Genomic DNA, 16,612 nt, shown 5'->3' with positions numbered 1-16,612 from the left:
TGAAGGTGAGGAATAAATATAATAGGAATAACGTAAGTCATTTAGATGTTAGAAATGCAAATAAAACTTCACAAGGTATATAATGTTTTCATAAAGAAAATTATTATACAAAGATCGGAACACTCAGTAATAAAAGAGACGGGATTATATTTCTTTACTCATTAGAGTTTTATTTCATTGTCAAAAGCACACATTTTGTATTAAAAGCCTTATTGATTTTTCTTTCCCCTGTGCTAATATATAATTCAGCAGCACCAAGAAAACCCATTCCTTAACATCACTAATCGATTATTTTTATTATTTCAATTTGATTCTTTTACGTACGATTCTCTGTCGTATATTTTTGTTATGTTTTGTTTAGTTTTGTTCGTATTATATAATTATGCTTAATCACAACGCATGAAGTTTGTTTTAACCGTAATAACTGAGAAACTAGAAATAACCAAAAACCAGAGTTAACCTTAAATTAGAAATAAAGCGAATTAAATAAAATACAATAATTAAAAAATATTTCACTGAAATTTTCAGTAGTATCATACAAATTTCACAGACGTAAATAAACATGTTCAGAAAATTGGTCGAATAAATTATAATACACGAAAGTGAGAGTATATATATTAATATTTAACTTCGAGAGTTATCAAGAAGGGATGCCTTCGCAGACGGCTTTATAGGAGAAACTAGCGCATAACATCTTGACTTGAATCTCTTTTTAGGAGATTGTAATTATGCATGAAAATGGCATATTTAGAAATAATCTGAATCCCTCGCATCCTGGAATAAAAACATAGGTTTTTATCTTCTAACAAAATGTTGTTATTTCATTGAAAGTAACGTAACATATTTGTTGAAGCTCTTTCATTCCACATTTATTACTACATATAAGGTCATTGATATGAGTTTCAAGTATTTCTGTATGAAAACATTAATAAAATTCTTAAATAGGTGTCCTAGAAACAAAGCCTGGGAAGACCTACTAAATAAAACCCAGGAAGGAATCTTTAAAACAAAGGGTGATTCTCACAATTTTACTCAAGTGATGGTTGACCCATTTCATGTGTAGTTGTTACGGTGAAACACCGAAATCTGGAGAATGTCGACTTTCACCGATGAATGTCAACATTCACATAGTCTCTTGGTGTATGTCCGAAATATTTTCCAAATACTCTTATTTCTGACTTACACCGGTCAATGTCGACATTCACCATGTACTAATGGTGAATGTTGAACATATAACAATATTATATTTTTTTCTCCGTAATTCAGTCGCGAATAAACGCACTTGAAACTTGAAATAAGAATTTAAGAACATGAGAACCTAAAACACACAATACATTCAAAATGAGAAAGGAAAATAATAGAAGTTAAAAACTTACTTAATTATACAGCACGTTCTAAATGAGAAAATAAAATAACAGAAATAAAAAACTTACTAAATTATGTGATTCAAATCTTATTTATTGCAACAATTTAAACTATTATGGCATTTTATGACCTCTCTTTTCGACTTTCACCAGAGCATATCTGTGATTGTCGACATACACCGGTGAGGGTTCGAATATACAGGAATGTAGTGAAATATTCGGTCTGTCACCGACGTATTTGGTGAATGTTGATATTCTCCGGTGAAAGTCGACATTCTCCAATTTCGGTCTTTCACATTAACATAGTTACAATTTTAAATAAACGATTGCTTTGACAAACATCCTTATTCTTTTCCAATAATCAAAATCAGATACCATAGGTTGGTTTATCTGGTTATGGTAAAGCACAACCAAAGGGGAAGGATACTTTAATGGAAGCCTTTCTAAAGGTCATATCACACATTCAAAACATTTTGGAAGACCAACGCTTTAGAACAATTTTTCTGCTTTATTACACGATATGAAACAGCCAATAAGCGTGGATAAGTGGATAATTTTGGGTTTACCATGTGAAAAGGAAACGTGTTCTCCAATATAAATGATAGTTGAGGGCTTGGGATTCAATGCTGATAGCTGATTGGTTGTTGAAAACGAACAACTTACATTTTTTGAGGGGGAGGAGAAGTAAGGAGAAATGTCGTTAGTCTTTCTTTCAATGGTAAAACAATTGTCTGAAAAAATTGTTTGTATGAAATAAAGAGATATGTGATACCAGCCTAATTGAATTTGGCTCCTATCTCCACATTAGACATGTGTGAAAAAACATGAAAACGGCCACGCACCCAACTGTTTTTCCGGAATCTAACACTGGTAGGGCTACTAGCTTTCAGCCATTTTTAGCGCTCTGCCGATTATCGGCCAATATATACCAGATGCCGTAGAGTGCGCAATATATCTGAAACAATCTGTTTTGATATCTGGGTAAATGTATTTCAGAAGTTTTAACTAATGTTTATACATTTAAGATTAAAAAACAAATATTCATTTTTAAAATATCTAGTGCGATTTATGTTCAATTATATGTCTTTAAGTAAATGAAGAAATACATTTTATACTCCCATATCATCATTTTCATCAATAGTACCTTAAGAACAAATAAAATCGCATTACTTGTTAGCAATGTATACCCCAAGTGATGCTAATTATAGTCACCTACAGGAACATTAAGATAAGCTAAATTGAAAAAATTTGAAAGCTGCCCAAAAACTAAATGGTGACAATTTTAGCAGCAACTTAAAGAGAAAAAAAATTCGTCAAAATATTTTTCCGTCGTTAATTCCATTGCATAAGCAAAATTCCTGCCTTAAAGTTTATACTTTACTTCAAATTTTAGAACTAAAGGCTGATAATTCCAAGAAGTTTATTGCGACTTTTAGTGTTATTAAGTGCGATATTGCTTTAAACGAGCTTTGTTCTCTAATAGTTTATTACGAGGCAAAATATTACACTGTGATTAGTTTGCTTGTTTATGCTAGTAAGACCTCATGAATATATATGTAATCAGAAATTAAACTATATATACATTTATATGCAGAAACTTTATTTATTGATGAATCATTGTAATTCGCTTAATCAGATAGCAAAATAATCTTTCATTAACGTCATTTCAAGTCATAAATCTTTCATTAAACGAGATCACAGAATGAGCATATAAGTTCTTACCGATATCCTGCAGTTCGTACTTCTAAATAAAATTGAAGTAGTAAATAACACTGCTATTTTTGATCGCACCATATACAGCGTTGGAAGTTGCCCGCCCCTTTGAATACACAGAAACTAACAGAATGATAGAAATTTTCTGTCGAAAACATACGTTTACCTATACAATTACGCTATTTAATATAAAGTATTAGCACACCATAGCCGTAAAAGACTGTCAAATGACTTATGGTCCCATCGTTTTTTTTGGTGAAAGTATCACAACCAAAGCAAAATTGAAAAATATATATATTTATTAACAAGTCGATTCGTATACAATTCCGCAATATCAACGAAGCCTAACTTAAGTGTTAATTTACCCTGGCTAATTAGACTGGCAGCATCACAACAAGCAAATCTTTGTTGGCAAGCTAGAGCAAAAAGCAGAAATTAATTGAGAGTAGAGTAACAGTCAACCTAAGCTGCTGGTTTTCCCCATGTGTAACGTGTAAACGAGCCAGTTTCCCTTAGAAAGTCCTCCACGAAGGCATCCCTCCTCTTAGGCAGATAGCCCTCGAGGCTTTGCCATAATCACACACACACACAACCTAAGCTGCTAAATGCTGTCTGATAAAGTTTTTAAACTAACTCTTATTTGTATTTTAAACTAATTTACATTCTGGTGAAGGATGATAAAAATAGAAATCTAAAAAAGTCAAACTAATAAGATAAATGATTCATTAACATAAACCTTACATATCCTTCAGATTTTAACGAAATTCCTTAACCACTTTTTTCACGAGACTAAACTTTTATTAACACCAACCTTACATATCCTTCAAATTTTAATGCAATTCCTTAACAACTTTTTTCACGAGGCTGTACTTTAATTAACATAAACCTTACCTTTCCTTCAGATTTTAATGCAATTCCTAACCAGTTTTTTCACGGGACTATACTTTATTTTCTTCAGTATTTCTGAATTTGATTATCAGCTAATGTTTACTTATGCGTTTCATTTTAGACACTGGTGGTATGTTTCAGTAGAGGATAAGAATTTAATGGACTTATAGGAAGGACCTTTAATAGATCTTTATACCTAATGGAGGTTATCAATAACAAACGCTTGTTTATACGACTGTATTGATTATTGTTGTTTGTAAAGTGTCCCTTACGAATATAGACAAAAATCGACCAGACAAGAGTGAAAGATCTCAACCACTTGAAATGAAGCATGCTGGATTATACCTGATTTATGTTCCTTGCCCAGGTTTGGTTTGGTTTATTAGATTACGGCAAAGCACTCGAGGTCTACCTGCCTTAAGGGAGGGATGCCTTCCTGGAGGACTTTTTAAGGGAAACTGGTTCGTATACACGTTACACATGGGGAAAACCACGAAAACACTCATACAGCCAGCCCGTTCGCGGGATTCGAACCTCGGACCGAACTACCAGCGTTCAGCGACGTTACCGCTCGGCCGCTGGTGGGCCTTTCCTTTCCCAGATTGTTGTTCTAGAATACGAAAACTACATTTTCATAAATGAGACAAAACGTGTTACTGTGCAGAGATCTGTTGGTGTATAATATTCTTTATAGTATTTGCAACAAGCGCCTATTTTAATGCATTTATCAGTTTTATTTTAATGTACTTTTATTCTTATCAGAGTTAGCATTACAATATCATTTGTAATCACATTATTGACATTAGAGTATCACTTGTAATTAGAAGATTTATGTTAAAGTATCACTAGTAATTAGAGTAGTCATGTATTCAAATGCTCAAATCAATGCACCTTAGTTTGTCTCCAAAAATTTTAAATGGAATATGCAGACATTTAATACTCCCATATCATGGGATTATACTATAACTTTGAAAAAAAATCAAAAGCTAAATTTATTTAGTAATTCACTTTCCAGTACGAAGCTAGTTTCCATAAGAGCCTTTGGAAACTAGCTTCGTAGCCCATAAGAGCCTTTCCTTACATTTTTCAGAATGGGAGGTAATTTATTTTAAATACGTGTTATGTTGCTACTTTCAAGGAAAAACTGACTTCATTAATACTAATAACTGATTCAGTCTGTATGGTTTGAAAGTGAAAAAAACCAATACCCATAAAGTGCTCTATCTATCACGATCTGACAGCATAATTAGGGAAGGACTTATTTCCACCCGATAAATTTTGTCATTAGCAAGTTTTCTACTTCTGCTCAAATGTATTGACTCTTTACACCTTTGTTCCTAAACATACATTTCGTTTCACCTTGAAACTGAAATTTCGTACCATGCATTAGTGCTGATTGGCAGAATACTGTCAAAAACATTTTCAGGAAATTCACTTTTATTCCGAGGTTGAGGTAGATGAATCCTCGTTGTAAAAATGTTACCTTACTTTTCGTCACTTGCGTCACAATATAAAAATCGTTGATTTTGTAACATTCGTAATTAAATAAGAAATTTCAATTGAAATCAATTCTGTAAATAAAATTTAACTGTTCAATTCGGACATAAAAATAGCAGAGAGTTTTAAAATTATCTAATAACATTCGTTTAGCCATTAAAAATAACAATATTAAAAAACTTGCTTATTTCTTTTTAGTCTTTGCTTACTTTGAATTCTAAAACCGTCAAATGGGTAAAAGTAGAATATTAAGTTTTTATGTAATATATTTAGTTATTTATAGAAAAAGGTATCCTCTATTAGCACTTCTTGTAACAGAAAATTAGTCTCTTCGTTTATTCTTGTGAAATTATTTAAATGTTTTGAAATAGCCAGAATTTTGAACGTTAAACTTTCAGAATTCAACTTGAGTCCCTTTAGTTTACTTTGCAAGTAAAAATTCAAATCTTAGTTACATTTGAGAGTATATTAGCTTTAATTATATTATTACTACTTAATGCCTTTCTTGAAAAGAGCTTTTCACCCTCCAAATTTATGTTTATTGACCCTGAAATGTATTTATTTTTAATCATCGTAACTAAAATATAGGATAGAGGGAAAAATATGTCATAATAAAAATTAATTATTTTTTGTTAAATTTAATAATATGAAATCAACTTCACTTTAAATCCAACTACTAAAACCTTTCGTCGGTCTAGAAAGAAACGGTGACTCAACCACAGAAAATATTTTAAAACAGAATGCCGAAAACATATTCGAAAGCAGTTACGACATCAGATACAAAAACAGTGATTTTCAGTCGTATTAGGAAGATTATCGGTAACAGCAACGAGGAATTGTATCTTTGATTACAAATCGAAAGTGATATAAAAATGTTTCCTCCTTCCGAAAAGCTGCATGCATTTATTATACTAGTTTCATGTGTAAAGTAGTTTTGTTTCTATGAATAGCTAATTTTGAAATATTTAAATACTCGATTAAAAAAATTAATTAAATTGTGAATTTTTATAAATATTTTCACGCGAATTTGATTATTATTAGTATTATTATAATTCTTGGTTAAAAATCTAATATGCATGATAGCTAGTAGCTGACATATATGATATCTCATACCTATCCCTTCCACGTAGAATCAATTTATAAGTTATTTCTCCCGCGTTCTTTGCATGCCTTCGTAGTGTAGTGGTCAGCACGCTCGGCGCGTATTCGAGAGGTCCGTGGTTCAAGTCCCGGCGAGGGCATTTCTCATTTTTCAGCTCCTTTTTTAAAAAAATACCTAATACCTCTACAAATTGTTACACTTTGAAAGGTTTTTTTCTACTTTGAGTCTTGTACTTCACACTAACTTAAAGTTTAGTCGTATGAAGAAAATTTAATCATGTAGTTTCCTTCATATGGTTGTTAATTAAATTAGTGTTAAGTACAAGCGTAAATTATTATAAACCCAGATAATTTATAATGGCCGTAATTATTTCAGTTGATGTCTTTTATCATTATAAAATATTTCTCCCGCCTTCTTAGCATGCATTCTTAGTGTAATGGCCAGCACACTCGGCGCGTATTCGAGAGGTCCGAGGCTCGATTCTCGGCGAGGGCATTGTTCATTTTTCATGTCTCCTGCTTTGAAATAAGCTAATGTGCCTACAACATGATCAGGATTTCTAAATTCAGTCACGCCGCAAGCGTAAGTATGAAACATTAAAGAGAGAAATTTTTTAGGAAACCAAATGCTAATTTACATTTGAATTTCAAAAGTTAATAGAACTTAAAGTTGTTGTGCGTAATAAAAAATATTAAATCTTTGAAAAATATGGAGAAGTACTACCACACTGCGGATAGACTGAAATTCGTACTAATAAAGTACAATAATAACTGAATAATAGAGATATAATGTGGTAAAATACTCCCTTAAGGGACTTATTTTTCCCATTCATTTTGTGATTTATTTGAATAGAAGAATCATATAATGGATGACAAAAGTATATTTCTTAAAACTGTCTTTCATCACCTTTGTATCATGGTTGACAAATATCATGTCAACACGATTCTAATTTAAGTGTCGTCTTATTGACATTGTTGAATCATTCTTACAGAATCTTTACTACTTCAGTGGTGAAAATATGCAAGAAAATATTCTCAATACTATGGAACATGTTTATCTCATTGATTTCATAAGCCACTTCAGTTGTTGCATTTTGAGATAAGAATTGCCCCCTACTTGAAAGGAATGTTATTTAACCTGATAATATTTGATGGCACAAAAGCACGGATTTTGTCAAGAAGGTTCAGTTGTTTTGCCTTTGTAAATGGTCATTGAAATACTGCAAATATTTGCCAATGTGTTAATATATTCTCACTTTATTTCACTATAATTCAGTAAAAGAGTAAAACTGTTTAAGATTAGAGAAAGTATTTGGTTTCATTTTAGAAAGAAAGAAAGCCGAGTATTTAGTATCACACTGGCATTAATCTATTTTAAGAAATACTATATTTTAAACTAGATTCGTATACGATTATTTGTTTTAACTATCACAAAACAGAATTAAATCAAACTTATTAAATCAAATTTTGACTTTGAGTATTGAGATCGGAACTTTGAGTTTGCTAATGTTTTAAAGAGCAATATGCAGCTAGGATATGAAAAATTGTTTATGTCTTTTATTTATTGTCCAACTCTCAGCAGTACTTGTAGTAATGATACATGGAGACAGCTCCTGATCTCGGGTAGGAACGGAACAGAATTTTTAGCTATGTCCACGGCATGTAGCGATTAAATGCCAAACCCTAAGTATGGATGAAAGTCTCGGCAGTTCCGAATAGTTATATATCTAAATTTTGAGAATACGAAAGCATACAAATACAATTCCTCGAAATGAAAGAGAATTTCAAATGAACAGAAACAAAATTAACACAATACTTTTAATAGTATATGAGATAGTATGTGTAGTTGTAGATATATATGTGTAGGAGATCTTGCATTGTATTGCAGTGTAGTACGGATTCCTTGCATTGTATTGCAGTATAGCATGGATTCGGAGCTCACCAGAGGTCGAGTGGTTAGTAGTGGCAATTCGGCCTTGGTTGAAATCCAGGCGAATGTGCTGGCTGTATGAGAGTTGTCATTGCTTTCTTCATGTGTAACGCAGATTCCTTGTCAAGTTCCCTTAAAACTTCCTCCACGAAGACATCCCTCCTCTTGACAGATACCCTTATGTGTATCGCCATAATCCAAATAAAAAAGGTGAATTCTAAGTTATTACAAATTTAAATTCGTATTTAAATTGTCCTAAACGTTTCATATGAATTAACTCGAATTTGGTTATTATGAGTACTGGCATAGGAAAATTACTGCATAATGAACGAAATTTCATCAGAATTTTAATATGCAGTTACTCTAATACGGATTTAACTTATAAAGACACAAAGAAAACTATCTATAATAAGAAAAGTTTAGTTGAAATATCATCATTCGCATCATTTCGTTACAATGCCGCTTATTGTAACGAAATTAAAGTATAGAGAAAAGTTTTAATTGATTTGCAGAATTTCGCTCTTTAATTTGCTTGGAGGTTTGCACCTGTGATTCATTTTTCCGTCTTTTGAAATGCATAGTTCTTTTACCAAGTGCTTTAAATTTTTAGCCCTTAATTTGCATATTGTTGATCTGTTCTAAAAATTCTGTTTTTGCTTATTATAAAAGCTGTACTTACATAAAATAATGAGGTCTTCGTTGCCTAGTCTAATAATCGCAGTTTCATTTTAAATATTAACTCTAATAACTTCGTGAATTGAAGGTCTTATTATTATCCTGAATATTGAAACTCCTTATGATCATGACTGAACCTAAAAACATCTAAAAGCTGAGAACATCTAAAAAACATCTACGCTTTCTTCCAATCAAAAATAACATTATTTTTTCTGACCTAATTTTGAATTCTCAAACTTTGCATTTCTTTTAGCTACACGACAATGTTAAATTGTTAAAAACATTTGCAAGTATTTGTAAAATAGTTTATAATTTAAAAATCATTTTATATTTTTAACTACTTTTATATATCTGTCATAAGAGTAGTAAAATCTCGAGAGAAGAATTCTGCTACTTACCACAGTCACAGCATCATTAAGAAGGGATTCTCCAAAAACGATGATATACAGCACTTCATTAACATGAATCTCTTCAAACACAGCCAAAACTGCAACCGGATCCACTGCTGAAACAATTGAGCTGAACAGTAGCATGTCCATGAGAGGTACATCGTATCCAAATATTCCAGTTAATCCTATGGCCCATAATGTAACACCAATACTCAAAGCATTCCACACAGTTCCCACGACAGCGTAGACGAGAATAGATATGATATTGTCAAAAAATAGTCTGTTTGGCATAAAGTAACCAGCATCGAAGACGATGGGTGGCAACATGAAGAGGAAGAAGACGGTGGGTGTCAAGGGACCGACCGTCATACCGCTATGGAACAAGACTAGTCCGATGGCCACACCCACCAGCAGCAACATGCAGCTTTCTGGGCAGTAATTTGCCAGTTTGGGGCTGACATGGAAGGCTGAAATGAAAAGCGAAATCAATAACAGTGTAAAGAAATGAAACGCAATTTTAAGCTCAATAAATACATGAAATGCTTTTTGATGTTTCCAGTAATGTTTATTGATTCCGCTTCGAGTGAGATATTGATTATTCTACTCAATGCATTAGTAGACGAATGTAGCATCAGTGTCATTTTAGCTATATTTCGTAAATAAATTTCTTTCCGTAGTGAAAGTTTTAGATAATTGAATTGGGATAGCGCATCTTAATGATTTAAAGGCAGACTGCGTACTTGTTGCACAGTCTGTTGTTTTGCACAGACAGTCTCGATGCAAAGAGTATGAAATTCGGATATTTTGCTCATGACGTACCATTTCCTGAGTTAAATGGTAAATAAAGTCATACGAAAGCAAATTTTATCTGTAAATATTAAATTTGTTTTAAGTGTTACAAAAGAAAACATGCGCTTAAAATAACTATTGTGAACATTAAATCCCATATCATCCTTCTTGGAAACATTAAAAAAAGAAAAATTGAGAATTTTCAAAGGAAATGTAACGGAAAACAGCTCTAGTTAGCATATTAAGGAGAAAGTTTAAATTTTCTTTTACGGACTAAGCTTTTGCAAATTAGTATTACAGCAACATTTTAAAGGGTGTATTTTGGCGTATTTAATTAATTATGGCAAAGCGCACGAGGGCTATCTGCCTAAGGGGAGGGAGGACTTTCTAAGGGAAACACTAAGGAAAGGGCTCGTATACACGTTACACATGGGGAAAACCACGAAAACGCCCATGCAACATTTTAAAGGGTGAAAAATCGATTCATAAAATTGAGAATAAAATCACTCTTTGGAATCCTCGCTCTGCTAAAATATCAGTTTTACATTGATAATTTATTTTTAATTTAGGTTAATTGCATTAAATGCCGTTAGAACTAAAAAACAGAAAGAAATGTTTTCTTGAGAATTATATGCCCTTATTTGACACTCGAAACAAACCTTTTTACTATTTCCTTCTGTATTGTTTAGTATTAATTAATACAAGGTGTATAAGGGGAAAAAAGATGATTGTAACGCATTTAGGTTCTGTCTGTGACTTCTGCTTTTTTAATATGATGGGCCACCTGCTGAGAAAGCCTTATTATAACAACTGGAAGAAAATATGCATCGAAAGCGAGGTTTTAAAAAAAAGAGAACTAGCTCGACTTGCAGCTCGTGATTTGTGTATTTATCAAGATTTCGAAATAATGTTTCAGTTTCATAAAACTTTTTCAAAGGAATTAAAGTGTACATAGCAATGATAGCACCACGCAAAATCATAATTTCAAAGCAAGCAATTTCGAGATCCTAAAAAACTTTTAATACCAGTTAAATTAAAGTATAAAAACCTCCCTCTTTGTTGCACTACATATATTCATTAGAAATAATTCTAACCTAATTAAATCTCGTAACTTCTTCTAATAGTCCCATCGCTATGCCGAAATTTGAATTCCATCTGAATGCAGTGTAAATGACATTTTGGATTCATTTTTATGCGGAAAATATTACTTCAATTATAAATAAATAAAACTGTAATAGGAGAGGTTTTAGCAATCAACTAAATATATGTAACTATAGTTTTCAGAGTTATTAGACATATTTCGGAGCAAGGAACATGAAAAATTAGCGATGCCTTTGCCGGAGTTTGAACTCCGAGCCTCTCGATATCTAAGCGGACGTGCTTCCTTATATTACTAAAACAAGCAGTATAGAAGCAGAAATTTCTTACATTCTTCCCCACTTAACGGCTGACAGGGAAGGAGGGGATTCGGTGACCAAATCAACTGGTGACGAATTATCGTTCACTGAATTTTAGTTTGGGAGCCTCTGGTAAAGTCGTTAGGTTTGTTGAAGGGTAAAGCACGAAAATTCAGGAAAATTCATGGACTCCAAATTTCCCGATTGTGAAGCAGTGCTACCAGAAATTTTTGAGGTAGAGTAACAGAAGAACTATTGAAAAGTAACAAAAAAATAACATGTGACGTCAAAGATTACGTGATTTTTAGTGACGTCAATTGTACGTGAGCTCACATGATCTCTGACGTCATCACAGATTTATTCTCCGTGCGACTCATAATTCAGTTCTTGACGGTTTTAAGGCATATATTAATTTTAAAGAAAATATTAAAACCATATTGTTGATTTACCATTTTTTTTCATTTAATTCTTGGTTACTTTCGCTTGTTATTTTATTGTTAGTATTTATGTACTAATTCTGAGTTGGTGGTTTATTTTTATAATTCATTGTTTCTTTTATTACATTAATTGTTAATAATTTTCGCTTAAATTTTTGTTCTGATTGTTGAATTTATTTCACTTCATTAGATTCTGATTACGACTAAAACCTACGATTATTAACTGTTGAAGTTGTTTTTGTTGTTATTTAGAAATCTAGTGTTATTTTAATTTTTAAGTTTTACTTTCTATTTCATTATCATACTGTACGCATAAACATGCTTACAACATGAAACATGTATAGATTCCTTAAGTATCATACAAAACGATTATTTCAGGTACTTTAAACAATTCAGATGAAATCCCTTTATAAATGCTGTTTATTTTCTCCTTTCCGCAACTGTAAAATCTCAGATGATGATTTTGATAGCATTCTCTTCTTACAAATTTCATTTAAAAGGCCGATGACTGCACTCGTGTGCAAAATTAAGACAATTTAAAAATTTCGTATATTTTTAAGAAACGTATTGAAACAAAGATATTAATTATGAAGCCGAAGAATTATGCAAATATTCAGAGTCGAAAAACGGAAGCGTACACGTGCGTGCCTATGAAGCTGTGATTGTGGAGGGGATAAAAGCACACGAGATTCGGCGATTTGTGCTGCAAATGCTTCAGAAGTTCTTAGCTACCAAATCATGCCAGAAGATAATTTGATCAGACCATTTGCTGCTCACATGCTTAGCGAACACAACTTCGTAACTTAGGTTTGACTGCCGATGTTTACTTGTTTTCTTAAGGGGACTCATACACCTTAAACTTGTCATGATCTTCGAATATGTGATTGTTGCAAGAATTGGGATATTTTATTTATTTTAAAAGCAATTACTTCCAACTTTTTACAGCTGACTACATAATATAGCTGTTTTGGAAACTAGTAACCAGAAAGTTTGTGTTGCGACAAATATTTTTGTAATTCAATCCTCTTTGTGACAAAATATTTCGCCATGTTTCCACCTTGCGCGCATGATATTTTAAAAATGGCTAACGATACGTACTTGAGATTCGATGGAATTCTTTATATGGGCACTATTTTCTAACTGAACCAACAATCTGACGAATATTTTAATATTGAAAAATTTTATGGACGAAAACATTACAAATTTTGTTAATAAAATACATTTTATAAACTCAACTCAAAATAAAATTAAAATTTAACATGGAATTTTTAGAATTTTAGGTTCACAGTAGTTTCCAAATGTTATAAAAGCTATATATTAAATATGGAATTAAATTATGTAACAGAATGTTTTAAACTGTGCGCGCAAGTTGGAAACATGACGAAAAATGTTGTCGCAAAGCGGATTAAATTATAAAAATATTTGTGGCAACACAAACTTTCTGATTACTATTTCAGGAAGCAGCTATATTATGTAGTCAGCTGCAAAACGTTGGTAGTAATTGCTTTTAAAATAAATAAGTTATCCCAATTCTTGCAACAGTTGCCTATTCGAACATCGTATGGGTTTTAAGGTGTATCAGAGTCCTTAAGCAGCGTGACTTCTGCGTCTCTTTCTTATTAAACGTGACTTCTGATTCTCTCGTTGTTTTTAATCTGATTGGCACACATGCAGTATAGGAGGACAGTTGTCTCCCCACTTTTACCTCACTTTTTTATCTTCCTTGTCAAAGTCATGTACCCTAAGAGACTGGGCTACACAAGCAACTTCATAATTTGTATTCGTAATCCGACGACTTATGTGCTCGTACTCATTCACGACATTCGCCATGTTTCTTGCACGAGTTGGGTAAATTTCATAATGTATCAGGTAAATGAGTACCCATGAACGTATGGATACGAAATGAGATGAAGAGTTTTCGGTAGATCGGAGGCAAGCTAGTCACAAACGCTGGTGGCTGTAAACACCCAGTTTCGCCTAAGATTTGCGGAAACAGTTCCAGAACTCCGAATCCATATAGAGAAGACGTTGCGTCAATTGATAAAAAAATCGAGCGATTTTCGAAAATTCGCCAAACTTTCAGAAATTCAGTTTCGGTCTTCACATAACCTCATTTTTCATTGCAATCCAATCGATGGGGCAAACAATCAAATGCCGATATTTTTAGCTTCTTGTTAAATGGAAATATTGGAAATATGTCCGAATAATCGTTTAAACATTAAATTTAAAAAAATACAAACCGAATGTTTAAAAAAGGTTTCTTTAATCACACTGTATTCCTCCTCAAATAACGCGTATACAAGTTTTGAATACGATAGCTTATCAGGAGTTAGTTAAAACGTGGATGACAAATTTTCGACCACAGTTTTAAATACCATAAGTAAACTAAATAAAACTATCAGGTAGCATGGATGCTTATGTTGTATAGATGTTAACAGTAAAAAAGTAAACATGTTAACAGTAAAGTTGTAATAATTAAACTATTTACACTTCATATATATTTCTATATTACGATTTAACCATTGTTATGGTTCTCAATAGCTGACCTTTGATCAGAATAATAAGGAATATTATTTTTTTTTAAATTTCTTAAAATGATTATATATTTCATATGAAAACTGTTCGTGTAACATATGCATCGTTTGACGTATTTTTACTTATTGTACAAAATTTTTGTTCAGTTTGGTCTTGAACTTTAAATCTCTTTGCCAATAGACGATAGCTCAATTAATTAAGTTATCAAAGACACATTCATTTTAAATATATTCTTTTTGCAGAGGTATAATTATTTTTTCAAAAAATATACTTGACGCTTCAGACATACAGATACGATTTCCACAATAGATATAATAACTCGACTTCATTTGTCACTGAAATACCTACATGGAATTTGGAGATGCTTTTAAGATAACTGAAAAGCACATCTATTTCTAAACGATTTCCTAATTCTGTGGAATTTGAGAAGCTTCATAAATCATTTAAATATGGCTGGAGACTGAATTTCAAGTAATGCATTTAACCAGATACTGGAGAACTCTAATCTAATTAGTTAGGATGACTAACAGAGAACGAGTTTAACTAGAGAATCTCGACTTTCACCTCAAATAAAAGCATTACTAACTTGGGATGTACTAATCAAAGTCTTATTGAATAGTTAATGGAATATGTATATTGATGGGCTTCCTTGAATTTATAATGGAACTAGAAGATGTATTTAATTATCTGACCATTTATTCTAAGTATAAGGCTTCGTTTCAAAATCAGTTTAGTTCTGGAAGCCATAAATTAAACAACCATAAAATACTTTTAATGCTTTATTTTAAACACTGAATTTAAAAAAATAAAAATGACCGAATTTACCAAAGACTCAACATGAAAAGTGAGAATGAACAGAATCTTTATCAGAATTTCGTTGACAAAAGATTTTATGAATATATATGGAATAATACCCTATTTTGCTTTTAAAAGTAGCCTTAGCATTGACATTGTGACTAAAATTCCTGATTTTTGGATGGGTGGCTTACTTTCAGTTACGTAATACTGCATGTAACAAGTTAAGTCATAAATTTATTTATGACCCGAGTACCAATGGCCGAGCGGCAAAGTCGCTCAACACTGGTAGTCTGATCCATTTTCAAACCCTTGTGAACTTACTTGATGTATGGGCATTTTTGCGGTTTTTCCCAAATGTAACGCATCCACGTTACATATGGGGCGTTACTTGACTGTTTCCCTTAAAAAGTTCTCCACGAAGACATCTCTCACTTTAGGCAGATAGCCTTCACGTGCTTTGACGTAATCAAATAAACCAAACAAAATTTACTACAGTTTTGTTGATCAAGGAAATCCAAAACGGATAGCAATTTTGTTTTCAACATGTGGTAAATTAGTGTGAACAAAGCGGCGCATTTGTATCAGCATACCAAAAAGCCATAATAAGTAGGATGTACGAAATTCTTTTACTAAGCGCAGAATCAGATGTGCGCATTTACGATTTCATTTTGGTTAAGTTTGTAGAGCAATTAGGGATTTAGAGCAGCTGGAAACATGAAAATTCTTCAGTTCTTTCACCAGGAATCGAAATCTTGCCCTTGAGACTTCTAGCCAGACGTGATTCCAATTACATCTCGAAACACGCGGAAGGAAGGAAAAAACATTCTTATATGTTTTCCCATTTAAAAGGCTACTGGAGGGAAAGGAATGTAGTCGCCGAATCCAAGTGGTGACGAATTATCATCGACCCTATTTTAGTTCGGGCGCCACTTCTAGAGCCATTGGAGGTTTATCAGTGCAGAAAACATGAAAACACAGCCATGCGCTCTCCGAGATTCGAACTTCGGACCTCGCGATTACTCACCCAAACTCGCTTCCAATTAGACCTCGAAGGCACGTTCTGAGGAAGAAGAAAATTCCTTAGAAGTTTAAGGTGAAT

At 32.5% G+C, this 16,612-nt stretch overlaps 1 protein-coding gene across 1 annotated transcript in view; it reads right to left on the bottom strand.

Moving 5' to 3' along the window:
• Positions 1 to 16,612, bottom strand: part of LOC118182204 (Na(+)/H(+) exchanger protein 2-like) — a 267,934-nt gene that overhangs the window by 113,143 nt on the left and 138,179 nt on the right. The window contains exon 2 of the mRNA XM_035351522.2: positions 9,567 to 10,024. Within this exon, the coding sequence (XP_035207413.1) occupies positions 9,567 to 10,024 (458 nt within the window). The remainder of the gene's footprint in view (positions 1 to 9,566; positions 10,025 to 16,612) is intronic.

The sequence above is a fragment of the Stegodyphus dumicola genome, chromosome X2, assembly GCF_044657685.1.
Source record: "Stegodyphus dumicola isolate Sdum_Otavi_A_Nest chromosome X2, ASM4465768v1".
Lineage (NCBI taxonomy): Eukaryota > Metazoa > Arthropoda > Arachnida > Araneae > Eresidae > Stegodyphus > Stegodyphus dumicola.
The sequence above is the reverse complement of the archived record's forward strand: the minus strand, read 5'-3'. Positions and strand labels throughout refer to the sequence as shown.